Source organism: Penicillium brevicompactum (assembly GCF_028827555.1).
Source record: "Penicillium brevicompactum strain IBT 35665 chromosome Unknown utg000002l_segment0_segment0, whole genome shotgun sequence".
Lineage (NCBI taxonomy): Eukaryota > Fungi > Ascomycota > Eurotiomycetes > Eurotiales > Aspergillaceae > Penicillium > Penicillium brevicompactum.
In genome coordinates this window covers 1184840-1210883 of record NW_026623205.1, presented here as the reverse complement: position 1 = coordinate 1210883, position 26044 = coordinate 1184840, and the positions used below count along the sequence as shown (strand labels likewise).

The 26044-nt window shown below is 48.1% G+C and overlaps 6 protein-coding genes across 6 annotated transcripts; 4 read left to right on the top strand and 2 right to left on the bottom strand.

Moving 5' to 3' along the window:
• Positions 1–1185: 1185 nt before the first annotated feature.
• On the top strand, positions 1186–5826 carry N7506_003226 (NACHT nucleoside triphosphatase; the record flags this gene model as incomplete). Its single annotated transcript, XM_056952521.1, has 3 exons — positions 1186–2209; positions 2299–3142; positions 3198–5826. 3 exons carry the CDS (start codon positions 1186–1188, stop codon positions 5824–5826), a joined length of 4497 nt encoding a protein of 1498 aa, XP_056814213.1.
• A 6037-nt stretch (positions 5827–11863) lies between these two features.
• Positions 11864–13629, top strand: N7506_003225 (uncharacterized protein; the record flags this gene model as incomplete). The annotated part of the gene is made up of 2 exons (XM_056952520.1): positions 11864–11888; positions 12866–13629. The coding sequence occupies 2 exons, from the start codon at positions 11864–11866 to the stop codon at positions 13627–13629; spliced, it is 789 nt and encodes a 262-aa protein (XP_056814212.1).
• Positions 13630–13707: 78 nt separating this feature from the next.
• N7506_003224 (uncharacterized protein) lies at positions 13708–15114 on the top strand (the record flags this gene model as incomplete). The annotated part of the gene is made up of 1 exon (XM_056952519.1): positions 13708–15114. One exon carries the CDS (start codon positions 13708–13710, stop codon positions 15112–15114), a length of 1407 nt encoding a protein of 468 aa, XP_056814211.1.
• Positions 15115–15746: 632 nt separating this feature from the next.
• Positions 15747–18479, bottom strand: N7506_003223 (ATPase AAA-type core; the record flags this gene model as incomplete). Its single annotated transcript, XM_056952518.1, has 7 exons — positions 15747–15896; positions 15950–16369; positions 16418–16731; positions 16782–17619; positions 17668–17786; positions 17839–17942; positions 18001–18479. 7 exons carry the CDS (start codon positions 18477–18479, stop codon positions 15747–15749), a joined length of 2424 nt encoding a protein of 807 aa, XP_056814210.1.
• Positions 18480–19265: 786 nt separating this feature from the next.
• Positions 19266–20073, top strand: N7506_003222 (uncharacterized protein; the record flags this gene model as incomplete). Its single annotated transcript, XM_056952517.1, has 3 exons — positions 19266–19445; positions 19498–19790; positions 19845–20073. 3 exons carry the CDS (start codon positions 19266–19268, stop codon positions 20071–20073), a joined length of 702 nt encoding a protein of 233 aa, XP_056814209.1.
• A 3467-nt stretch (positions 20074–23540) lies between these two features.
• Positions 23541–24769, bottom strand: N7506_003221 (uncharacterized protein; the record flags this gene model as incomplete). Its single annotated transcript, XM_056952516.1, has 3 exons — positions 23541–23786; positions 23839–24480; positions 24537–24769. The coding sequence occupies 3 exons, from the start codon at positions 24767–24769 to the stop codon at positions 23621–23623; spliced, it is 1041 nt and encodes a 346-aa protein (XP_056814208.1). The 3' UTR covers positions 23541–23620.
• Positions 24770–26044: the final 1275 nt, after the last annotated feature.

Genomic DNA, 26044 nt, shown 5'->3' with positions numbered 1-26044 from the left:
TGGTTTAGGCGTGTAACTGCTGCAATCAGAGGTTAATCCAGGTGCCACTTGCGCTGATGGCATCCTCACGACAGTCTGTCGTAAATAATGATGGAGTCGTCTTCACCTGGTCTTGTCAAACTGGGGCTTGCTAGACCCGATGGCTGTGTGCGAACTTTACTGAGTAAACACCAGGGGACCAACGTAGCAAGCGATGCCAAATGGTGCAGAATGTAACGATGAAACTGTAATCTCTGTCATGTAGATTTCCGGACCGGCCCAAACAGCCCAACCCGACCCCAACCCGCAGATGGGCTATGGGCCGAAAACAATACAGACATGCCAATTCTTGGCATTCTGCATAAGAAAGCAGAATTTCCCAGTATCAATTATCTGTGGAAACGGAAACTCTTTTTGAGAGATTAGCTAGCTTTTGGCATGAAATTAAATCCTATAAGCCTACAAATGAGGAGTTCCACTGATGAAAGGGTCATACTTGAACAGGGAGATACACGTACATCTGTCTATAAGAAATATATATATCTATGTGCTGACGCTCACGAACCGTCTAAGTGCCAGAATAGTACAAAATCCTGGTCAAGTTCGACTTTTTCTTCGTAATTCCTATGCAAACGGGTCTATAGTGTAGCAATTATTTCCCATGACCTTTATTACCAGGTCGTTGCCGCTGAATCTTGATATCTTGCTTCTTGGAGTAGTTGAACCCCCAGATCGGGAGTTGAACCCCCGGATTGGGCCGGGGAAAACGTCGGGCCGGGATTTGGGCTTACGGAGTATTACGCAAAGTGATTTGCTGCTTTCGAACGGCACGCCCCGTCTGCTATTTGAGGGGCAGCCTACTGCCACCAATAGTATTTTGTCTCTTGCCGCCCTGAAAATGATTCCGTCTTGCCTAAGACTGCTTATTTCTACCATTGCATCTCTTGCATGTCAGGGATAAGTGCGAACCTATCGATTTTCCTACTGCTTCCCGGTGTCTTTCCAAGAATATTCGACAAGCGAATCAGGCCTTCGGCGGCGTTTGTTCTGTGTTGCAACTGTCAAGGTTGCGCCCTTGGACTACCAGTGATAAAGAATACGTCACAGTCACGTCTCAGTCTTTTGTCAGGTAGCTACGACAGACGAAGTGCATACCTCTATCTTTCCACCTGTCAATTGGCAGCCTAGTGCACTTCATTCCGCATAATGGAATCCCCCAACGGCCCCGACAACCCTGAATCCTATCAAATCGCCTGGATTACCGCTCTTCCCATCGAGCGGGCCGCTGCAGAAGGGATGCTCGATGAAGAGTATGTAGTCCCAACCGGCTTTACTAGGAACCAGGCCGACGCGAACGTTTATACGTGGGGTCGTGTGGGAGAGCACAACATTGTCATTGCCTCTCTAGCTCCTGGTGTTTACGGAACGACCTCGGCTGCGACCACGGCTTCGAGCCTGCTCGCCTCTTTGCCGTCCATTCGTGTTGGCCTTATGGTCGGCATAGGCGGCGGCATCGCCCGACCGGACGAGGACCACGACATCCGGATGGGTGACGTTGTCGTGAGCCAGCCCAGTGGGATCACGGGCGGCGTCTGCCAATACGACTTGATTAAGGCAAATCCTGGCGACAAACGTGACCGCAAAGGTTTCCTCGGACGGCCTCCGATGGTCCTCCTCAATGCGCTTGGCGGAATTCAAGCCTACCACGAGCGAAAAAACTCCAAGGTTCCCTCATTCCTTCAAGAAATGCTGGAGAAAAACCCGAAGATGGGCAAGAGATCCAAGAAAAGTCCTGGCTATATTCACCAAGGCTTCGATAACGACCGCCTGTTCAAATCCCAATACGATCACATCCCCGGCCCGAACTGTCGGAGCTGTGATATTGCTAATGAGGTTCAACGGGACACTCGCGACACTACCGACCCCGAAATCCACTATGGGACCATTGCATCTGGAAACACACTCGTCAAAGATGCTGCTACTCGCGATCGGATTGTTGCTGATATCGGCGAGAATTGCATTTGCTTTGAGATGGAAGCAGCAGGTCTGATGAACCACTTTCCTTGTCTTGTGATCCGAGGGATCTGTGACTACGCCGATTCTCATAAGAACGATCGATGGCAACGCTACGCCTCGGCGACCGCTGCTGCGTACACAAAAGAGCTTCTGGCATACGTGCCAGCCGCGGACGTTCAAGAGACTAAGAGGGCACTAGAAATACTTCAGTCAGGTTAGTTTCTTGTTTCGTTCACTAGCAAGACCTTCAAATACACGAGACCGGAGTACATTTCAATTGACATATATCTTGAATGCAATTAGTTCAACAACAGATCGATCACGTGCAGCAGACGACAATTGTGACGAAAGCGGCAACTGATTTCATCATATCTGATCTTCGTGTTGATAAAATCAGGCGCTGGCTTTCTCCCCCGGATCCGTCTACAAATGCCAACCACGCAAGGACGCTCCGTTATGAGGGGACAGGTGCGTGGCTCCTGGAAAACCCTGTCTTGAAGTCGTGGCTCTTAGAGTCGCGTCGACAAATATGGCTATACGGGCTTGCAGGATGTGGAAAGACCGTCCTTAGTACGACTGTGCTTGACTATCTCACGGGAGGAAACGACGGTCTTATCCTCAACTTCTTCTTTGACTTTAGCGACACCACAAAGCAGACATGGGATGGCATGCTGCGGTCGCTTGCTTTTCAACTTTACCAATACGGCGTCGGCTCTGCTATTCATCTTGATACTCTGTTTCAAGCACACCAGAATGGCAGCTGCCAGCCTGCGACAAAGCCGCTCTCGGACATTGTTTTCAGAATGCTCGTAGCCCAGAGAAAGGTCTCCATAGTTCTGGACGCATTGGATGAATCAACAACAAGGTATGATGTACTTACGTGGATCAAGGACGTGATCTCTAAGCCAGAATTGGTCCATATCAAGCTACTTTATACAAGTCGACCTGAGTCCGAGTTTCAGCGCTATATTCCTGCTTTAATAGGAGAGGAAAGCTGCCTACCACTTGAGACGCAATCTGTCAACTCCGATATCCGATCGTGGGTAACAGCACAGCTTTCTCAGCGGCGAGAGTTTACAGAGAAGCCCTTATCCCAGAATATTCTCGAGGATATCCGTAGGAAGGTTGGCGACCGGGCCAACGGGATGTGAGATATTAGTACGTCGATCGATATGCTGATGGTTTGCTAACACCCCGCGTAGGTTTAGGTGGGCGTTCTGTCAATTGGATAGCCTGGCTCGATGTCGTCACGAGGCAGCTATGGAGAAAGCTCTCGTATCCTTGCCGCTGGATCTAAATGAGACATACCGGCGCATGATTAAAAAAATACCGACGGAGCTGGAAAATGACGCGATCCGCCTCCTGCAATTCCTAGTGCACTCTAAGCGACCTCTTCAGCTGGCGGAGGCTAAAGAGGTAATAGCCACACAGATCGAAAATGACTCACAAAGATTTGACATCAAGCGTCGACTCTTTTGCGATATTGATATTTTGGATTACTGTCCCGGTTTAGTGACGGTCGTTCACGCTACCGTTAAAGAATTGCACCTTTCCCATTTTTCCGTCAAAGAGTACCTTCTAGAAGAGAAGGAATTCAAGATGACAACAGCCAGTGCTTCCATTACGAGCACATGCTTGACTTATCTTACGGATATCACAGGTAGCCACGCAGAAATCCAGCGCGATTTTCCGATGGCAAGGTGTGCCGCAAGTCTTTTGGCAGGCCATGCTTCGTTGGCTCAGGGTTCAAAAGGTATAGCTCGATTGACTGTCAGGTTCCTTAGAGAGGAAGCGACCTTCCAACGATGGACTCGGTTGTTCCTGGCTAATGATCCGTGGATCCAAGAGCCCAGTCCCCCGAAAGGTTCTAAGCTCTACTATGCTTGTTTAATTGGCGTCCTAGCGCCGGCACGAGATCTAATCAGTGGAAGATCGGATGTCAACGCGCAGGGTGGCACATACGGCAACGCTCTGCAAGCCGCCTCCTTCAACGGCCATCAAGAGATTGTCAAACTTCTCTTAAACAACGGAGCAGATGCCAACAAGCAGGGTGGCGAATACGGCAACGCTCTGCAAGCCGCTTCTTTCAACGGCCATCAAGAGATTGTCAAAATCCTCTTAGACAACGGAGCAGATGTTAATGCGCAGGGTGGCGTATACGGCAATGCTCTGCAAGCCGCATCTCTAAACGGCCATCAAGAGATTGTCAAAATCCTCTTAGACAGCGAAGCAGATGCTAACGCGCAAAGTGGCGAGTATCGCAATGCTCTTCAGGTAGCCTCCTTAAATGGCCATCATGAGATTATCAAACTTCTCTTAGACAACGGAGCAGACGCCAATGCGCAGGGTGGCGTATACGGCAATGCTCTGCAAGCCGCATCTCTAAACGGCCATCAAGAGATTGTCAAAGTTCTCTTAGACAACGGGGCAGATGCCAACGCGCAGGGTGGCGTATATAATAACGCTCTTAAAGCCGCTTCTTTTAGCGGTCATCAAGAAATTGTTAAACTTCTCTTGGACAAAGAAGCAGATATCAACAAGCTAAATAACGAGTATGGCAACGCTCTGCAAGCCGCTTCTTTCAACGGCCATCAAGAGATTGTCAAACTTCTCTTAAACAACGGAGCAGATGCCAACAAGCAGGGTGGCGAATACGGCAACGCTCTGCAAGCCGCTTCTTTCAACGGCCATCAAGAGATTGTCAAAATCCTCTTAGACAACGGAGCAGATGTTAATGCGCAGGGTGGCGTATACGGCAATGCTCTGCAAGCCGCATCTCTAAACGGCCATCAAGAGATTGTCAAAATCCTCTTAGACAGCGAAGCAGATGCTAACGCGCAAAGTGGCGAGTATCGCAATGCTCTTCAGGTAGCCTCCTTAAATGGCCATCATGAGATTATCAAACTTCTCTTAGACAACGGGGCAGATGCCAACGCGCAGGGTGGCGTATATAATAACGCTCTTAAAGCCGCTTCTTTTAGCGGTCATCAAGAAATTGTTAAACTTCTCTTGGACAAAGAAGCAGATATCAACAAGCTAAATAACGAGTATGGCAACGCTCTGCAAGCCGCTTCTTTCAACGGTCATCAAGAGATTGTCAAACTTCTCCTAGACAACGGAGCAGATACCAACGAGCAGGGTGGCGAATACGGCAATGCTCTCCAAGGCGCCGCGCTTAGCGGCCACCGACAGATTATCCGACTTCTCTTAGACAACGGAGCAGATGCCAACGCGCAGGGTGGCGCATACGGCAACGCTCTGCAGGCCGCATCTCTAAACGGCCATCAAGAGATTTTCAAACTTCTCTTACACAACGGAGCAGATATTAACGAGCAGGGTGGCGAATACGGCAACGCTCTGCAAGCCGCTTCTTTCAACGGCCATCAAGAGATTGTCAAACTTCTCTTAAACAACGGAGCAGATGCCAACAAGCAGGGTGGCGAATACGGCAACGCTTTGCAAGCCGCATCTCTAAACGGCCACCGAGAGACTGTCAAACTTCTTTTAGACAACGGAGCAGACGCCAACGCGCAGGGTGGCGAATACGGCAACGCTCTTTACGCCGCCTCCTTCAACGGCCATCAAGAGATTGTCAAACTTCTCTTAAACAACGGAGCAGATGCCAACAAGCAGGGTGGCAGATACGGCAACGCTCTGCAAGCCGCATCTTTAAACGGCCACCGACAGATTGTCAGACTTCTCTTAGATAACGGGGCGGATCTGAGAACCCAGGGCGGCCCTTTGAACAGCGCTGTTCAAGCTGCCTTTTTTAACAACCATCAAGATATTGTGAAAATGTTCAAAAGGTGGGCGCAATTACACTGTCCTTAAAGCGGTCCAACTCTACGACCCCAACCAAAGCGGCGAAGAGACGTCCTATGGCGGACTCTGAGCCTTTTGATCAAACTCAATAATTTATTGAGTACCATTCACCATGGCCTCCGCCTTTTTTCCCACCGCCAGTCGTCATCAATTTTATCACTTCACAGGTCCTCCTTGTGGCTGGTTATATTCATGACATCTCGCAAGAATTGATACGTCTTGGCAGATCCTATGACAATCACACATGTATTCGCAATAAACCCAACTTAGTATTCACGAGCGATTCGGACCTTCCTGTTACTCTCTTGCTGTGCAAAGTGGACACTGTTTTCAACAGGATATGGATATCTGTAACTAGTCCCAAACGAGAGGCCACTACAGATAAGTTATACAGGGCCGAGCGAAATCTGTTAGGACAGTTGGCAAAATGAGAAGCACCTCTTTTCTCCAGGTTGGTGACATGTTGAACTTCTTCTTGGTAGTGTCATGCTGTGACGTATCTAGGGCTGATCAGAGGAGGCCGATACCTAGTGAGGAACAATTCGTTCGCCTGAATTCTATCCTTTCATCATATCCAGATCCAATTAAATACACAAGGTGGTACGTTCTAAAATCAGACATATAGTGGGAACCCTCATCATATATTTTGAGATTACATTTTTTACGCTTTGGCCCGCGCAATCATTTTTTACCAGCTTTTTGATACAAGAGCGCTTTTGATGCTGGACTTCGTCGTCTAGATAAGGAACTTGAGAAAGTGCCATCACATCAAGATGTTAGGATATGCTCTTCGACTAGGTGATCACGAAATGCCTTCAGCACAATTGCACTGATTTTTCGTGGTCTGCGTTCAATTGGCGGTACTTTGTCGCTACCCAATGTCCGTATACATATTAGAAGAGATTTTTGACAATGTCCGTTTATTCCAGCCAGTAGAGTTTGCCACTGGTGATACAGATTGTTCTTTGCTGCCTATGATGTGCTAAGTAAACTTCTCATTCTTTGATGGGGCTAACTTAGACCCTTTTAGTGTGAACACTCGTTGTTGATTAGGATCTCGCACTACCAGGGGACGAAGGGTTTCCAAAGTGGGGTATCGAGGTGTCGGTCGTATCACTTACAAGTCAAAACACCCGCTGTATATCCAGATTACTCTGCGTAAGAGAAAATACATACCCCACTAACATGGACGCTTTGAAAACTCCCCATATAGACTAGCTTGTCTTGGCAATTCGGATTTGAGAATGAATCAAAGAGTGCAAGTGGTGACACGAGTTTCGGGAAGGACTGTACATTTCCATCTTACGCCCCTCTGTGCTTTTTTGAGCAGGCTCTGGAATCATCTCGGGAGCGACTGGTCAGCGTACTTGATGACTGGAACCACCTTTGGAAACTCGATCTGGCAGGGTTGCCGGACAATGCAAGAGGAGAGTGAGGGATCGGCTATTCGGTGTTATCCTTCACATTGTTTAGAAGCAGAAATACTACAATGACGTTGTAATTGAAGCAGAATCACACCATGAAAAGAAGCCTGTATTCCTTGTGTCTGCGAACAATCGCCCATCTTCTGGACCAGTTTCAATTGTAATTACCCAATATATTATGCACAAAGAAACTCCAGATTCAGGGACAGTGTCGTCGGTAGCGTACCTAGCGTACCTAGCGGGGAAAGTGTCGATTGGCTCGAGTATTATAGAGGTTCCATACGAGGCCACAGGGACAGTCGGAAACTAGTGCCTATAGGCCGGGCGATCGTGTCTAGCAACTGTTCGCGTACCCGACAGAGATTCCCCAGGGCCGTTTCAATTCTGGGTAGGATGAACAAGCGCTCTCCTCTCCTCTCGCCAGTTTTCCGGTCAAATCGCACTAGTCGAAACTCTATCCAGTGCACTTCTATAGGGAAAGCGAACGCTGACATGTAGAAGAACATGTCGCTAGCCTGAGTAGACATGGACAGAGGATCTGGACCCATCCACTTGAAGGCCGGCAGCTTGTCGTAAGTGGGGTGCAAAAAGCATTCGATCACGGAAGAACCTTGAGTCTCATATCCTGCAGGTTCACCTTCATCCGAGGAAATATGTCGAGCCTTACCGGGGGCGGTGGCCAGACAGGGCGGCGGCATCGGTATGCCAGAGGAGTCTTGCCAGATGGCGTGAAGGTCGAAATCCAAATCACAGTCTACCAATTTTAGCACAAGCCAACCACTGAAACAACGGGTACAGACCATTCTTCTTCGATTTTTGCATTCTTGTTCAAGACTCGCCGTCGAAGGCTGGTGGAAATTTACAGAAACGTAAAAAATATAATTTGACGATGGTTGGGAAGGACAGAATGCCGCAGGGTAAGCAGGTAATTTATTTATCTTGATAACGCAAGTTTATGGCAAACCAGGAGGACTTGGTGGCCAGATGCTACCTTGTTTGAAAACCAAACGCTTGGTCTATCAACAGCCGTGAAACGTTGACACCCGTCACCAAACCCTCAACGGAACTTCACCGGCGGTTGTATGGGCCTCTAAGGAAAGAAATGATATTTCGGACAGAAGCCAAATAGATAGCAGAACTATTCAGATGTCGTTATCGTCGACGAGCGCCTGACAACACTGAGACCTCATCGAGGCCCATCAGCGTGATAGGCTTGAGTATCGCTCGCTTGCAATGATGAAACCACGCCATTACAAAGGGCTTGAACTGCTCGCTTTTGATCCCACCGTATCAACGCCTGCTCATCGCAGAGCTGTAGAAGGATATCGCTGTCGCTTGCTAGCCACTCATTTAAGTCTTGAAGTTGTCGCTGCTCTTCCTCAAGTCGCATTTTTTCGGCAGATTTGACGACGTAGCATTCCCACATGCAAAAGTACAGGTCGAGCAGCTTGAGGGCTGGTGTAGCCAGGGCGTCGTTGTAGTGTAGAAGTGTCATGAACTCGGCCGTAAGGGAACCGCGTGTGCGCACTGGAACCTATGCAGTATTAGTGGTCTCGTTCGTTTGCATTCGAAGAGGGCCTGACTAACCTCAGCCTCGATGGCTGCACCATCTGAATATTGTTGTTGGTGGCTTTGCGCCTGGTTCTCATCTTGTGCGTCGTGGGAAATCCGACGATGTGTCTTGGCCGGTCGGTGACACGGGGAAGGTGAAGTCGGATGGCCCATCGTGGCATCTGGAATGAAATGCAAGAGACGTTGTGCTCGAGAGTCTTTTATAGACTGGCAAAAGCCACTCTGAGCCTGCTGCCATTGCTACCCATGGCCGTTCCGGTCTGAGTTCGATCGTCTTTAAAAGAGTCAATGAACGGTCCCTCAACGTTTACCTCAACTGTTGAGCTCGATCTCACCTGCTGTTCACCACTAGTTACTCAATTTAACGTGGAAATGGGCAACAGACCAAGCCTTGAGACAAAAGCTTGTGGGAAATATTTCCTCATGATAGTTTGCAAGTGCAGTTTTGATGGATTGGATGGTATAAAACAGCTAGACATCGTTGAAGCTGAACGTTGCATTACTGTAAATAAAGCTGTTCAGCGGGGAGATACACATAATGAATTCCCAGTCTTCTTGGCAAGTGATGCTGAGAGCAGCCTTCTGGTATTGCATCACGACAGGTGTGGATGTCGCTGACTGTACAAACCACCAAACTTCATCCTCGGAGACCGCCTTAACAATGTTGGACGAGAGTTGTCGGCTTCTATTCTATTCTGAATAGCCCTCTGGATGCAGTCGTCTCTTGCTAGCTCAAGCGATCTCTTCAAACTGAAGCTTTTGAGTCCGGTGTTTGCCAAAAGAGCATTAACAATCGAGGAATGACCATCCTTGACTGCCAACATCAATAAATCCTCAAAATATTCATTCCGAAGGTTGACATCAATTTGATCATGAAGTAATAGTGTCTGGACCATCTCCAAGTCACCACCACGGGCAGCAATGCAGAGTGCAGTGTCGTGAGATACGATTGTGCTTTCATTGATGATCAGACGTGTGCCTTGTTGCACTAATAGCCTGACCACACCATGATGGCCGTGTGCAGCCGCTTGACAGATTGGAGGATCTATGAAGCCCCTCCCATTAATCTCCAAGCTCCCCATACCCAGCAGACAAGCAACCGTGCTCACGCATCCGCGGGATGCGGCAATGGAGATTGGAGAGTGACCTGCAACGCAGAGATTCGGATCGATCTCTGGCACCGCAAGCAGTCGTCGTAGAAGCACGGTATCAAATCTGGTCGCGGCGTGATGTAGAGATGTAGACGGCATTTCGAATCTTCTACAGCCCCCAATAAGATTAACGTCGATGTCCTTTTCGGCCAACAGCCTTTCGGTTATCTCATAGGAAGGCGAGTAAGTAGAAAGCCAAAGCGGCGTATTTCCATCTTTGCCTGTGCAGTTCACATTGGCACGCGGGTGACTCAGAAGCAAATCGACCACTTCAGGGCGATTGCATTCGATAGCGAGATAGATCGGCGTGTAACCTTTCCAGTCCTGGGTGTCTAGCGCCAGGCCTTTTCGTCTTAGAAGCCGCCGGACAGCGGCTACAGAACCATGGGCGACTGCTTGATGCAGCGGTAGCGGAGCGTCCCGTGATGATTGAGTTCCAAGAAGTAAGTCGGAGTCGGGGTCGTTGGAAAGAATCATTTTCATCACGGGTCTATTAATCTGACGTGCCCAGGCCCACGGCGAGTCGCCTGAATCATCCTGTAGATCAGGGTTGCTACCTCTTGACAGCAGAAGATGTACGAACTCTATCCTGCCAGCGAAGACCGCTAGGTGAAGCGCCGTTCGGCCGTGTTTGTGTTTGATGTCCACTCTGAGTTTGGGTTGTTCTAAAAGTCTCTTGGCCATGGAGTAATTTCCATAGTGAATGGCATACCACAGCGCAGTTTCGCGCGCTTGATTAGGAATGTTGATGTCTAGCTCTCGACGATTGAGCAGCAGCTCACGCATTGCAGCGGAAGAGTATTGAAACGCCCTCATCAACGGTGTTTTCCCTCGGTAAAAGGCATTGATGTTGGCATTGTGCTGGAGCAAAACCGCCGCAAGATCAACATTGTCGTCTTTGACGGCCAGGTGCAATAGATTGCTGTTCTGGAATTTGATGTTATATCTCCAGATGCTGGGCTGGAGTCTAAAATCAAGGTCTTTGCACGACTTTGCAAGGGCGAACATCGCACTACCATCCAAATGCGACACAATCCACAGCAAAAGCTCGTTGGGCAGGTCTCTGATGTTCGGCTATAATGTATTAGCTCATCGGTAAGCACGGTAAAAAGGGATTGAAACAGAGCATGACTGGACAGTGGATTGGAGCTAGAAGGAAATGAAGTGTGGGCGCAGATAAGGCAAGAGTTGTGAAGTTGGATATAAGAGGCCTTTATATACTCGCCTCGGCGAAATCCGACGGTCCGCTAGGAGCGTAGCCTGTGGCTCCGTTGAGAGGTGCGTAGCAATCACACGGGAGCATCAAAGCCTTGACAACAATGTTCGTGGAGAATCTCTCAAGTCTAGCTCCTGGGAACACCAAAGTTGTTCCTGGTGGCGTGTCAGGGATATACCTGAAGTATACAGGATGTTTGGAGAAATGATCTGCGGGACCCACATGGTGCATATGGGTTCCCCTGAACGCGAGGAAGCCCGTTCCTTTTGCTTCCTCGCGCTACGTCTTGTATCTAGAGTCGACTATAGCTTTCTTTAATATTGATCACTCATCTACGGATACGTGAGACCCTCACAGTGGGGCACTTTCAATGCGTCTATTATGCATTATACGCAGGGGTATTGAAAATGAGGCATACAGTGCGGCAGATTTAACTTGAGGGTGTTCCAACATGTTTCGACTGATGGTGAACAGAGTTGTTTTTTTTTTTTTTTTTTTTTTTTGCCGAGTAATCATCCCATCAGCTTTGCCATCAACGCCCGCCCCAACCTGGGAACTCAACGACTATATAAATACCTCCTCAGACGTCAGCTCTCATAGCGTTCTTTAGTAAATCACCGTCGCGGATTTTGTCTGTGAAGGAAGCTCAATATGTCTCACTCATACAATAGAGCCTATTCATGATGAGAGATTCAGGTCCCCAGACAGGTAAGGTACGTCTCTTTGCTTTCCATGACGTCCATTGGCGCGTGACTGCGTGAAGTCTAATCCCCCAAACTCAAAGCATACCGAAGCGTGTTTCGCGGATTGGAAGGAGAACGAGCGAGGTAAGCCTATTCTTTCCATATTAGAAAAACTTTCGCTGATCGATAGTCCCATCTGATGCCTGACTCACATTAGATAACATTATATAGCCTTCGCAAGCAAGATGATTTTTATTGAAGAATGGAAAACGGGGTCTCGCGAGTCGAGTAATCGAGATAATGACCTCAGAACGGTGACTGTATTTGCTAAGGAATTTGAAGTAAGGCTGAATTTTTCTATCTACTAACGAGACTGGTCTAGGCAATCCGAAACTATTGAGTCGACGTATATTCCAGAAATCAAAAAGACTGTGAACGTCGAGGCCAAAGCGTAACTATTGGTGCCTTTGGCGCCTGAGGCATGAAGCTGGCTGTCGGATAGGGACACCAATCAGAAAGTGAAAACAACTCTGTATTGCTGTATCCCTGAACCAATTTGTCAAGTATAGTGGACCACATTCTTACTAGTGCGCTTGGAGATATTCAGCTATCATGTATGCCTGATTTGTGCCTGTGTTTGTGAGGCTTAGTAAGCCCAAACCCCTTTTATTCTGCACCTACTATAGTATCAAGAATCACACTCTCAAGTACTTTGCTGTACTAGTCCGTACTGTCCCGCTCGAAAGTCGACACAATTTACGTAGGGAGCTCTGACTAATGAATACAAACAGTACAAACATATGAAACCCAAACAAACCGACCCACTTTCTCACTTTCATACTAACATTGACTCGAGCCAAGGGGGTGAGTAAGCTGGTAAACATCTGGGTGCATTTCGCCCTGACGGGCCACTCCCCCGCGCCAGACAACGAACCTCCTACTCCGTTGACTTCAATTTGCATCATTCAAATTTTTGCTTAATACTGATTCAATAAGGAATAGAGGAAACAATCGCTAAGCTACGACGTCAGCTTGAGGAAGAGAAGAAAGCGCGAGAAGACGCAGAGCGCCGTGAAGGAGAAGAGAAACAGGCGCGAGAAGAAGCAGAGCGCCTCCAGGGAGAGGCTGAACGGCGACTCGAACCCAACACACTATTCCGCCTCCTCGATCACTGCCACAACTCTCTGTCTCAAGCGATCCGAGTCGAAACGGATGCGACTCTCACGACCCAGAGCGATGCGACTGACCCCGTCAACCGACTTTATCCGAAGCGCATTGTCCCTTGGCTTGACTTCCCTCAACCCCAAGAGCAAATCTGGAGGAAATTCGACCGCGCAGATGGTTTCACCTCGCGCCCACTATTCCCTTCTGATACCCAAATCGATTATGTCCTTACGAATATCCAGAACAGGCCGATCTATTCGGAAGCGTCTCTTCGAAATTTTGAGCGAGATACGGTGGATAACTTAGTCGAAAGGGTCATTATGGCTTTACAAGATGATGAGCCCCTTCGAAATGAGTTTGGAATTCAAGGCCGAGTCACCTTCTACGACCGCGCAAACCCATCGGAAACCTCGCTGGAGAAGAGCCTGGAGCAAATGAACCTTCAAGACGCACGGACACCCCAGCGACCAGCGAACACAAGGCATAAGAGAGGCAGAGGAAGGGGGACAGGAGCGCCGCAGAGACAGAAGAGCGCTGGCACTACACGAAGACGCAATCGCCGCGCGGACCAGTTCTGCGTGCATGTTGTGGCCAACGAGTGACAAAAACCAGTGTATGCAGTAGAGTTCAAAGCGCCGCACAAGGTGACAATCCCCGAATTGGTGGCGGATCTACACCAAATGGACCTAGCGAGCGATGTCATTGGCCAGGAAGGGGACACGTTTGAGTTTTATGCCACCTACCTCGTCGCTGCTGTGGTCACTCGGATATTCTCATATATGATCGACAGTGGGGTCCAATACGGCTACATCTGCACGGGGGAGGCTTTTGTTTTCCTTCATATCCCGAAGGATGACCCCACAGTTGTTCAATATTTCTTGTGTATCCCGAATCAGGATGTGCAGGTGGACGATGATTGGCGCCTCCACCGGACTGCCATCGGTCAGGTGCTTGCATTTACCCTTCAAGCGCTAGCGGCCGAAGATCCATCTCAAGAATGGCATGATGTGGCACATGACAAACTAAAGACCTGGGAGGTTGAATACCAAGACGTGTTGAGAAGAATTCCCGAAACACTTCGTAAAGATCCACGAGCCTCCAATTACCGACCCTCGCACTGGAAACTAGAGCCAAAGACACACAATACTCGATCACATGCTCGCTGTCAACCAGGCGTGTCTACTCCGAAGCATTCGTCGACCGAAGGCAGCGGCAGTGATGAAGAATCGCATTCGCCATCTATCGCAGCAGCGGCGCGCAGCAGGCCGAGCCGTGGCGAAGGCAACAACCGTCAATCGACCACAGAAAGTGAAAGTAGACGAGCCGGTCGGGACAACAAACAGACCTCTCAAAAATATGGGCAATCTACGCGACCATATTGCACCATTGCCTGCATCCGCGGTATGGTCAACCGAGGTCCTTTGGATAAAGAATGCCCCAACTGGAAACTCCACGGTAGCCAGAGTCACTCCGTGGGACCGCAGGAGTTCACACGCCGGCTTCACCGTCAACTTTTCCAAAACCGAAACGATGGGTTTGAACAACTTCACGTCTGTGGTCGGACGGGTTACCTCATCAAAGCGACTCTTCTATTATACGGATACACTGTGGTAATCAAGGCTACCACGGCGGACAAGCAGCATCTCATTAAAGCAGAGGCAGACAATTATCGTTCTCTTAAGAGCCTGCAGGGAAAACGGATTCCCGTCTGTCTTGGGACATTTACGCCACGAGTCTCATATTGGTACCATGGCGAATTAATGGCGCAGATGATGATACTGAGCTGGTCTGGAAAACGGCTTCAGCATGTCATCAACGATGAGAATTCCAGATTCTTTCACCACGAGCGCGACAAAGCTCTGACCGTGCTTCGGTCGCATGGAATTGTCCATGGCGACAGTGAATGGCGCAATATGCTGTGGGATGAAATGGGTGGCCGTTTGTTTGTCATTGACCTGGAGGAAGTGAAATGGTTGAAGCGCCCTCGGGCTCTTGAACCAACCTCTGCCAACATGCGGCATGGTCATTGCGTCGGGGCGGGGAAGAGCAGAAAAACGAACCTGTCTAGCTCAACTGCTGTCTGCTGATGACGGCCCCAGATCGATAGACCACTGCGTCAGTTGAAGTTACGTCTACACCTTCAAATCACTCGTGATACCTGTGGGGAGGGAGTACAGCGTTAGATTCAAAAATCGAACAAGGAACTCAAAGCCCTCGGGTTAATACACATGAAGACCTTAGGCGAGCCAATGTCCTTTGGAGTGAAGAGGTTGGGCGTGCTTTGATCATCGACTTTCACCGCTCTACTTTGAAATGTCGACCGACTCTGCCGCGACCGGGGGCAGCAAAACGACGACTATGTCGAGCTGAGACAGGAGACGCAAAACTTCTTTGGGTGTCGTGAGAAGGAAATCCACTTTTTACCTGTTAAACTAGCGATCTTATTCTTGATATCCACGTTTCTGTCGTCATCCATTTATTTCGAGGCGAAATGCCTTTCCATATATGCTTCGACACCACCGAATCTTGATGCGAGCCGAGCTTCCGAACTTGAGGCTTTTTCCGATGATATACCATTATGAAAGCATCGCAAAGGTCCATTCAATTTCAATACCTAGCTAAGACTGTCGTGTAGAAACCGAAAATATTGCGATAAGCGCCCAACCGCTCGACTATCTTGAGGAACGAGATTATCCACATGACTTTCTCAGGTATGCTGTTAGACATACATTCCATCAGCAGGCCTCTCTCTGCCAAACTCCTTTGAAAATTTCTGATTCGATTTCGCAGCTAAGTCCAAGTATTTGTAGTTCACCTGGTTGACGTCGGCCTCTGCGAGAGCATGTGCAATTGCTGCGACGTTTTTGATCTGGTTCATGATTGGTCAGCAAGTGAGATGTTCAGTGCTACTCGGACACCCACCTCTCGTCCATTCAGAGCTAAAGTCTCCAATCGTCGGAGTTCGTGCTCCTCAACAATGGCAGGTCCTTGCATAGTACATGCCTTCGACAGAAAAGTTGACCAGAGATCTCTGCGAAACTCTCTCGTTAAATTCTCATACTCAATGATCAAATGGATCCGGCTGATAATTGCGTCATCAAACTGGATACCCCGATTAGAAGTCAAGAAAAGAATTCCTTGATAATATTCCAGCTTTCGGAGGAAAATGGTCACAAGGCGATTATGGGTATCGTGGTAAGATGTACGCTGCTCCATGAACGCGTCTGCCTCATCCAAGAGAAGCACGGCATTAAAGTGTTTGGCGATCTTGAATACTGTTTCAAGTTGTTGCTCAAGCGCATTGGAATCTCCGTGGTTGACAACAAGTTCTCCTGCGGATATCTGGAAAAATCAGTGACGCCAAAATCAGCCTGGCTGGATGGTTCATACCGAATAGAGGGGGAGCTTGAAATACTCCGAGGTCGCCTCAACTGTGAAAGTCTTTCCGACTCCCGGTGGGCCACTAGCACAAGTTAGGTGGGGAAGACTTGATAGCATATACGCTTTGCCGACATACTTCAGAAGAATGTTGAACCCTTGGCCCTTTCCATCAATTACGTCGTCGAACGGTACCGTCGGTATCATCCCTAGGCGGGTTTTCGCCAATGACAAGAGAATGGTCTTGGTCTCTGAAGGGATCTTCAGGCAGTCGAACGACTCAGGTGACCAGTCCACGTCCCTAAGAGCACTGACTGCGCACTCCACTAGAATCACATTAGCCAGACACCAAAACATTGTCAGCCATGTCACATACAGAACATTTTGTCCTTAAAACTGAAACAGCAAACTGTTGAGCAGGCGACCAATAAATCGGCCTCGCTCAGCTTTTGTGCTTCCACACCGTCTCCTCGCACTCTCTCCTTCTCTCGCTCACGGTCCGCCGTGATAATTGCACCTATGTCAAAGACTGCAATTTCACCCTTGTCCTTGACTCCAATGTCGCGGAGGGACGGTCGGGAGTAGTTGGGCTGCATTTCATAGAAAAACGCGGCGTCCACTGCCACTCGACTGTTGATTTTGACTTTGACAGCCTTCCCCTTGTTCATAAAGAATGCGCTGCCTTTACAGTGCCGAACGTGTGAGCCGGCCAAATCTCGAAACTTTTGACCCCTCTCGATCAAATCTTTCCGGACTTGCTCGTGATTTGGATGGTGGTGGAGAGGGAAGGCTTCAATAGTTTCGATCAGCTTTGACCCCCGAAACTTTGCAACACGCAGAAATATTCCGGCCTCGCCGAACTTGACTCCGTCATAATCAAGGAATCGGCACTCGAGATTCAACCACGTCTCGTCATTTTGTGTCATCTCTTCGCCCGCGTCGAATACGACACATCGCGGCTCTTTTGTGCCAATGCATGTGGTATAAACATGGCAACCAGGCTTGAAAAGCGCCCAAAGAAGGTCATATGTAATATGACCGTGCTGCAACATTGATTCGAGACGCTGCAAAGTAGACGCATATGCGTGCTTGAGGTGGTCGATGAGCAAGAGGAGATGCTCCGCATGTGCCAACTCATGGTCCGAATTGATGTCCATGTCCTCCGCATATCCGTCGAGCTCTGGAAGGAAATGGAAAAGGACGTTTTGCTCGATCTAAATCTACGTCAGCGTGCTCCTTGATGATAATGCTATCTCAATTACCGATGGCTTGTCCTCCATCAGGCTAACGGCTTTGATGTCGTGCAGCACGTCTCGCAGGATGTCGCATAGGCCTTCCGACTTGATGTCTATGAACGACACTATCTCCTTGGACGTCCGGTCTGATCATACTATTAGTAGGTTTTCTGTCCGGTGTGCAAAGGTGTTACCTACCAACACGTTCACGGACAACAAATGCATACATAGTATAGTCGTCCAGGTCGTTGCTAGTCTCCGTTGGCTCGGCAATCTTGTATCTACATGTTTCTTTGTCCCAGCTAGACCAGTGTCAGCTATCTGAAAAAGTGGAAGGGGTGGTTGACTGGTGGCTCATACGTTTCCATAACCGTTTTGGATTGGGATTTTGATGCCCATTTCTCAAACGACTTGAAATCATCCGGTGTGGTACAAATCGGACTTTCGAGATCAATCTCGCCTACCGCCTGAACATTCTCTTCCTGTTCATTGCTGGCAGAAGAAGAGCGAGCAGGCTTAGTTGCCAAGGAAAGTTCAGCTGACGCACTTTCATCGTGGGTGAGCTTGACCATCAACCGCTTCAGTCGACCTATGTCAAGGCCTGATCGGGATCGGTCCTGGGAGACAGGAGTGTTTGGAGGTACTTGGTTGGTAAGATCGAGCACCTTTTCAAGAAACGTTCCAAAGAGATGCTTCAGATCCTTCACGGTAGCTTGAACTGAAGCCGACCCCTTCGTTGGGTTATCGGGCGGCGTCAGGCCTTGGTGGTGGGAGGTCTCTTTCAATGCAACGTTGTGCTTCGAGAAAGGCAGACTTGGGCTACTCTGGATAGGTGCCATGTTGTTTAATCCAACAGCGATTGAATTTGTTGTTAAAATAAGGAGGAAATAACCAATCAGCAAGGTCAAACACTGATGCCAATACAATCAAAGAATTCCAAAAACGAGAGAGTTTGCGCCCATTTATAACTTCGTCGCCAGCCCCTGCAACTTTGAAATCATTATCGCCCTACTTCAGCCATCGATCTCTCGTTCGTAGGACAAAGATACGAAAGCTGAAGTGAATGCTCTGGGGATATTTGCGCTCAATGAAAAGATTCGTCCGATTCGCTCTAACAGTTTGCATCCACAGGCCTAGACCTACTAATATGCATGAGAGGGAGAATCCTCACCTATTTTGGAGCAGATTTCCTTTCGTATCCTGCTTGGGCAAGATACAGAGGGTATAGCGCTTGCAAGTTGAATACAACGAAATATGGCATTTATGCAATCTCGGCACAAGTTATGGATGTTGATAAACCAATCACATCACGCTATGGAGTAGACGGCTCTCCCTGGCAGGCTCAAATCAAGCACATAGCACAACATAGTGTAAGGCTAAACACAGATTCGTGGTCCATACCCAACTCAGTTATGGTTCAGATCTGTGATTTGGCTTGATAAGGAAAGTCAACTAATTCGTGCTTACTCCAAATGAGGAATAGTGTAAAAAGCGTTCGAATTGAAGTGGTCAACGTAGCATGCTTTTCGGAACGGAAGTTGTATTTCCCGACCCCACCTCCTGACACGCAACCCCTCTCGCGATGGAACCTACTAATCAAACACAGGTTTTCGCATTTCATGTCGATGGATGCTATCGGTTCGACGTCGAATTTAACCTGCAATGATGAATTCGTCAAAGATGGATACGTATTTGAGAAAGATGCAGAGACAGGGCAACAAATCGAAGAGATGGAAACAAACTGCATACCTTTCGCATCAGAGGCAGGGTTGCAATTCTACAAAACGAATGTCCTTGACGACCCGGTATTTCCCATACGACCGATTACCCTTTATAAGAAGGCTGATTTTTGGAAAGCGCAAGCGACAGGTCCTTGATCATTGTTTCCAGTGGTTTGGACTGGGGCTTTATCGAACTTTCGGTGCCACGCCCGGCGATTATGCCTTTCGGCAGAGCGATCTATCCTCAAATACCGAGTCTCTCCTGATACAATTTTGGAAGAAGGGTTCGAAGGTTACATTTTGGAAAGGTTCACACATTCAGCAGGTCACTACCATTAAGGGAGACAATAATTTGTGGAGAGCACCACGTGTGGCGCTCACAAGGCTCGGCCTTGAGCCTGTTCACGTTATATTTGAGGATGGAGGATTGTAAGTGGAGTTTTGAGTTATCTCAGTGTCATATATCTGATCTTCCTAAAATAGTTCTATCCGTGATACCCGCCTTTTTGTCGAAGTATTGGAAGGAAGTGCTATTACATTTGGAGTCGCCTCAGAGGATGTGTTGAAAAAATGGTGGGCTCCGATGAAGGTTCCCAAGTCCCTCCAAACAATAGTCAGCAACATGGAAGGACCCAATTTTGGCATGAACGTGACATACTTCGATGGCAAACATGATTCTGTTGCAATGGGCGTCAGCGCGCCTCCTGATTAACTCATTCTTGCCTCAGAAATTGGCAAAGCGCTCTGATCATCATGGGAGTCTGTTAGAAAAGTTGCATTCTGCAGCGTTGATGAAAATGCATATGACTCTTGTACCAAATCATAGCATGGTGTGATGGTGATATCATCAAATATTGGCGCGTACGGTTGGGGTACGAGGGTGTCGTAGGATCGTTGCATATACCCAACAGAGGGGTTTTTGGATGCGAAGTTCTCGTTCGATGAATTCGATGGATATGTGAGCGGATGCAGATTACGTGGCGCGATGAACGGTACTTGCAGAGCCTCTCCTGCATTCAAACGTCCTGCTGAAGTTGTTAATATTTATTCGATTAGAAAGCAGAGGGTTAATACCGTCAAACCCTTCACTGTCCACAACATTCTCTCTCTCAAGCGTTGCATTTCCCTTCCGCAGTTTACGAGGCCTGGTTGTTTGTTCGTCACAGCATTCAGTGCCTCGTTTATTGACCCGTCTACTTCGGTGCTTTGCACTTGCAAGCATCAAGTTTAGTTTATCGATAGATATTCTCTTGAGTTGAGCACACCGCTCTTTTCTGTATAACTCTCTCGCTTCGTCGTTGGCCTTTTGCCTCGTGCGGCATGCGTGTCGTATGTATTGTTGTGTGTGTTGAACTAACTGGCGACAGTAGATGCATATTTCATGACATTGAACATCTGGAATGTATCATTAGCATCCAAATATGGTAGATTCGTCAAAGTCGCGTACGTGACTGGAAATGCCGCTCAAGGCCCGCTCGGTTCAGGAAGCGCCCTTTGTGACGGCATCTTGAATGAGGGCATTTTCTTGAGGTGAGCTCGCCATCTTGATCGCTAAGATTGCCATCATCACTGTCATCGTTATCGTATCCATTGTTTGCAAGGCTACTGCTGTCGTCAATTTCCTGCTCGGTGTCCCAGTCACTGGCAATCGAATCCGCTATGTTATTATATGTCCGTAGACCGTCGATTCCGGGATTTTGGTGTTTGTGAGGCAAGTGTGCCTGGACCTCAAGTAGACGTGCGGTCAATAGCTGGAATTCCAACTATAATGGCGCGTCAGCGGATAAATTGGAGAGTCACGACTTTACTGGCCTGATAGTCTGCGATATGGTCGCGGAGTTCTTGTTGTGTTCCGAATGATTTAAAACAAGTCTGGCATTGCGGTGCATTCACCCTTTGCTTCTTTCTCTGGCTTGGATCGACTGCAACAAAACGAGGAGAATTCGGCATCGCGTTGGGTACGTGGAGAGTCGAAATGTGTACAAGCCTAGTTGGGCGGGGTCATCTGGAGCCCTGGCCACTGTCGGGGTTTGCCACGCAACTAGTTTGGGTATCGGAACTGGGGGGCTATAAATATCCTCTTCCTTTCTTTGACCCCTCCTTCTACGGTAACTACAACATCCCCTCTTTCGCCCTCCCCCATACGATAACATCGCCCTCTTTTCCCTCTACTCTTGAATCAACAGGTCGAAAAAGAAAACATGCCTTGCTCTGAATGCAATGACGTGGGAATGGTTGGCACATCTATATGCACCAAATGCAATGGTCATGGCGGAACCAAGAGAGTACCTTAAATGTTTCCGGGAAAAAAGACAAGAAGATAAATCCCGACCCTGTTGAGTATGTTTTTGATGATTCCAAACATGTAGCTACTACTCCGTGATTCGGATATTTACAATGCTAACTGACAGGGAGTAGATTATGCTTCGAGTCTTCTGGAAATAGCAAAAAAGGGGGGATCCAAAGCTGGGTTTGGAATGGTCGGTGTCTTACTGTGGATACCCGTGCCGAAGAGACAATTTTGCCAGAAAGGGGAGGAATCTGCTTTGGTTCGTGCGGGGGAAACCACACATTAGAGATGACTCCGCGACGGTGCCGCGCCCAAAACCCTGAGATTGGCCAGCTCAGTCACTTTTCCCCACCCTGGCACTGCCTCCCAAAAACAATAGCCAATGATGGGGATCATGAGACTTCGTCTCATGCATGCAGGCACAGGCACATTGTACGGAATACAGAATAGGAAATTTCTCGAAAATTGATTAGTTACCAAATTTGGAAATAGCACCAAAACTGGCCATAACTATTTTAGGAAGTAAACCCAAGACCGTGCGCAAATTCATAATCATGTGCTGCGGCGGGCTTCACCATACCAGGCCTCCATCACAAGTTTCTTGGAAACATAGAACTACACTCATGCATCGTTTGTCACATCCATGTTTTGGAGCTATCACAGGCCCAACTGACAGGGTTCCCCCGCTCAGTTCACTAACGTTCTGTGCATAAATGTCTTGTTTGTGTTAATGGTTTGTCAGATTAATCGAATTTTATAATTACGATGGTCCAGAGGAAGAGCTACCTCTGAAACAATATGTCTCAGTATTGTTGGTCACGAAAGCTCCGTCAACCAAGGGTTGCATTGTGATTGATCACAGTAGGTTAAGAACCTCACTGACCTGGTAAATGAGACGGTTCCCCTCTTCAAGTGATGAGATTCGACGCACTCGGCCGCATGCACGCTGCCAATCATCTCACAGATGCTCTGAACATGGAGGAAACGCCTTGGGTGGGGCTGATCCATGCTTTTCACATCCACAGCGCACGGATAGGGGACCTTGGACCCAATTGGGGTTTCGCCGAAGCCTAATGATCAACAAAGCCACTCAGTAATATCGATTGATTGGTGCTCGTGAGCCATGATTAGCGCCAAATGTAGGGGCCGTCACCCTCGAGTTAACAAGGAGGCAGCCTCAGTAATCCCATACTGTATGCACCCGTCAGAAACAATCCGATGCTCACAAGACTACACTTAATATAATGAATTCGCCTGATGTTATGCCCAGGTACCCTGTCATGTCTGTTACCCCGCTTTCTTGTTGTATAAAGAGCGCGAAAGTAACGATTGTCTCTTGAGTATCTCAAGAATCACTCTCGTGGCTTTGTTTCTTATTATACCTGGTCGTCAGGCTACCTACTCTGCCCGGTCTCTATTGAATTTGTATTCTCAAACTTTGATTGCTAAAGACCACTTCCCTGAACCGCTCCTCTCAAGCGTATACCTAATTGCTAGGGTCCTCACAAGTACAGTACTCGTGCCCTCTATTGAGGATCAGTGGTCTCCCAACTAATACATGTATAGTCCCCGCCTTCATCATGACTTCTGAATCCGACATAAGCCATCCGGTGGACGCGATCAAATGTTGCACCTGCGGACAGGAGAAGAGCATGGTCCATGCAGATTGTGGGGCTTGTCCTTCTTGCTGCAACTGCTCCAAGAAAAAGGACTGAATGATCGGAGGCGGGAGAGTGAACAGCTGCAATTTTTGAACTGTTACTGAAGCTGCTTGACCGACACCAGTCGTAAGGATTCTCCTGAATGATGACTCCGTGGGCTGCCTGAAATAGTTTACGAAATCCACCGCAGCACATAAGGGATGGGAGAGACCAAGAATTATACATATTCATAAGATTTCCGTTCTGAATTCATCTCATTTTTCCGATCGTTTGTGATCCACCGTGCCTAGATATAATATTACATGAACTCAGGCCCCTTGCGCATTCAGAGTTTGCTGGCGCCTACAATACAAATGTAGTCCCTTCAGCGCAGAGCATATTTCAACGTCATCAGAATGGCTTGGAAGGCTATAGGCGTCATAATCCAACCACATTTGCCTTGTTCTCGGAGATTCAGCATCTGCCAATGGTTTTCTGTGAAGTGCCAAGGTTAGACAAATTCGAGGATCGATAAAAGCGAACTTACTCATTGCCATTGAAGACTTCAAAGCCAGTGGAAATTATGAGCGCAGGCCGAGCAAGATCGGCGATAATCTGCTTGACTGGGGCGGCAGCAAAGGGTGATATTATGATCGATTCCTCGTCAATTTCCGCGAATCCTCCTGCACCGTGAGTTCCAACAATTTTGAATTCCTTCTTGGTCAGGATCTCTTCCGCAACCTCTGTATAATCTGGGTCCTGAGCAAGTAATGGCAATTTTTTATCGCCACAACAAAGTTGAGCGATAGTGAGAGCCATCGAATGCTGAATCATGCTACCCATGACATTTTTTACCTCAGAGTCCTCATCCCAAGAGCCGTGCTGCCTTTTTAGCCATTCAGGCGCGGAGCGGCAAAAATCACCGAGCCCGAAGCAGAGAACTTTCTTCACAGTGTTTGTACCGAGTATATCTTGGACCAAGGCTGCCAAGTGCTTGCAGGTCTTGCTATTCTGCCACAACAAGTGTTTCTCGTCAAAGACTTGCATAGGTTGTGCTAGAAGCTCTCGGAAGTTTCGTGCAGTCTGATTGCTCCAATCCACAATGTAAGAGCACAGGTAAGTTTCAATTGGGCCGTTGGGTTGTGCTTTCACAAGTTGCCAATATTCTTGGTACTTGACATGAGGTTTCCTAAGGAAAAGTTAGATTGCAGGCTGAAATTGAGTCAGAATACCATACCCACTTACCAGATAGGATTTGGTACTTGGAACATGGGATTGGAAATTTGGATTATGCTTCCATCGATTCGACGGACTGAAAATCGCTCCATCGCATAGGATTGGCGCAATTGTTGTTCTATGTCTTCGAGATCTTCTTTTGTCCAAAGCCTGATACCAGAACTGTACAGATCTGCGGCTATTTGGCTACTGATCCGCCAATCCGTGCACCCGTAGTCGAGCGGTCTTAGAGTTTGTGGCATGGTCTCGTAGCTGCTGATCGAGTAGAGGTGAGGGTAAAAAAACCCCAAGATTGTTTGGAAAGGGGAGAGAATTATTCGTGTACAAGGATCAGAAAAGAAAAGGCTAGGACTGAGCTTTTATACTCGATGATTGTCTGCTTTTGTGTGTTATGGGTACAGTGTCGGATACGTGACGACGTTTGCTTTGAGGGATCAAGAAATAATCGGCCCCTCTGCTGCTGACTACTCACCTAACTACTTAAGTACTAGTTTGATAGTTAGGGTAGGTAAGGGGGTCAAAAAAAAAAAAAAAAACCAGGCTAGAGGAAAAATAAAATACCGATCACCGCTTTACGGCGGCCCGGGTCTGGGTCATGCCACCAAATACCGTACCGCGTTATACCCTATTGTCAATCGAGACGAGCCCCCTCATCCCGTTTCCCGACATCATGAGTTGCTGATGGGGCGTGTCCCCGTAATTTGTCGTGCAACGCTCTGCAGCACGGTTTGACCTATCATATTCCCGAGCAACCTGCCCCAGTAGAAATACGGATAGGTCAAGTAGGTAATTGCTTTTTATATGGTCGATATTTCAATGAAACGCGTCGTGTATTTTACTGCTTACTGTCTCCTTGCCCCAGCGATAAATGTGCTGATGCCTGCAGTGCAACCATTGCGAACAGGGGGATACCGGTGTTCTCTTGGCTAAGATCGACGCTTCCTCATTACGCCATACCTTGCAGCGATGTTAGTCGCCATAGGAAAGACTTCAGCGTGGCTACCGTCACTACAACCACAGGGGGCTCAACAGGGGACAATCACCAGATTGTTGCAGGTGGAGTAGGCGTAGGCGTTTCTCAGGTTCAGATTAAACGCTACACGCAAAGTCACGGCCGCTCGAGTGGAGTGCTTAAAACCCGTCTCGTTTACGTTGAGGAATTGAACGCGAAGAACGAATCTGCATTAGAGAGATTAGGCTTATCACCACTTTGTGTATACAATGGATTTAGTTTTTCACCATGACAAGGAGTGTCAAATTCTACCTGACAAACGTTAGCATCAAAACAAAAAGTTTCGCGGTTTTAATTGAATTTCACATTAGTCCCTTCTAGGAGTGAGACACACAACGAGCAGGACTTTCGCCGTTTCCAACTTGATCTACATTTACGAGAGGCTTAGAAACAGTGATACCGATTTCCAGGACGATATGACTCCTAGGAACCGAGGACTTAAACACATTCACCAAAGATTTTTGAGCTTTCTGTTAGCTTGCTATGTAATCAATAAAATTTCAGT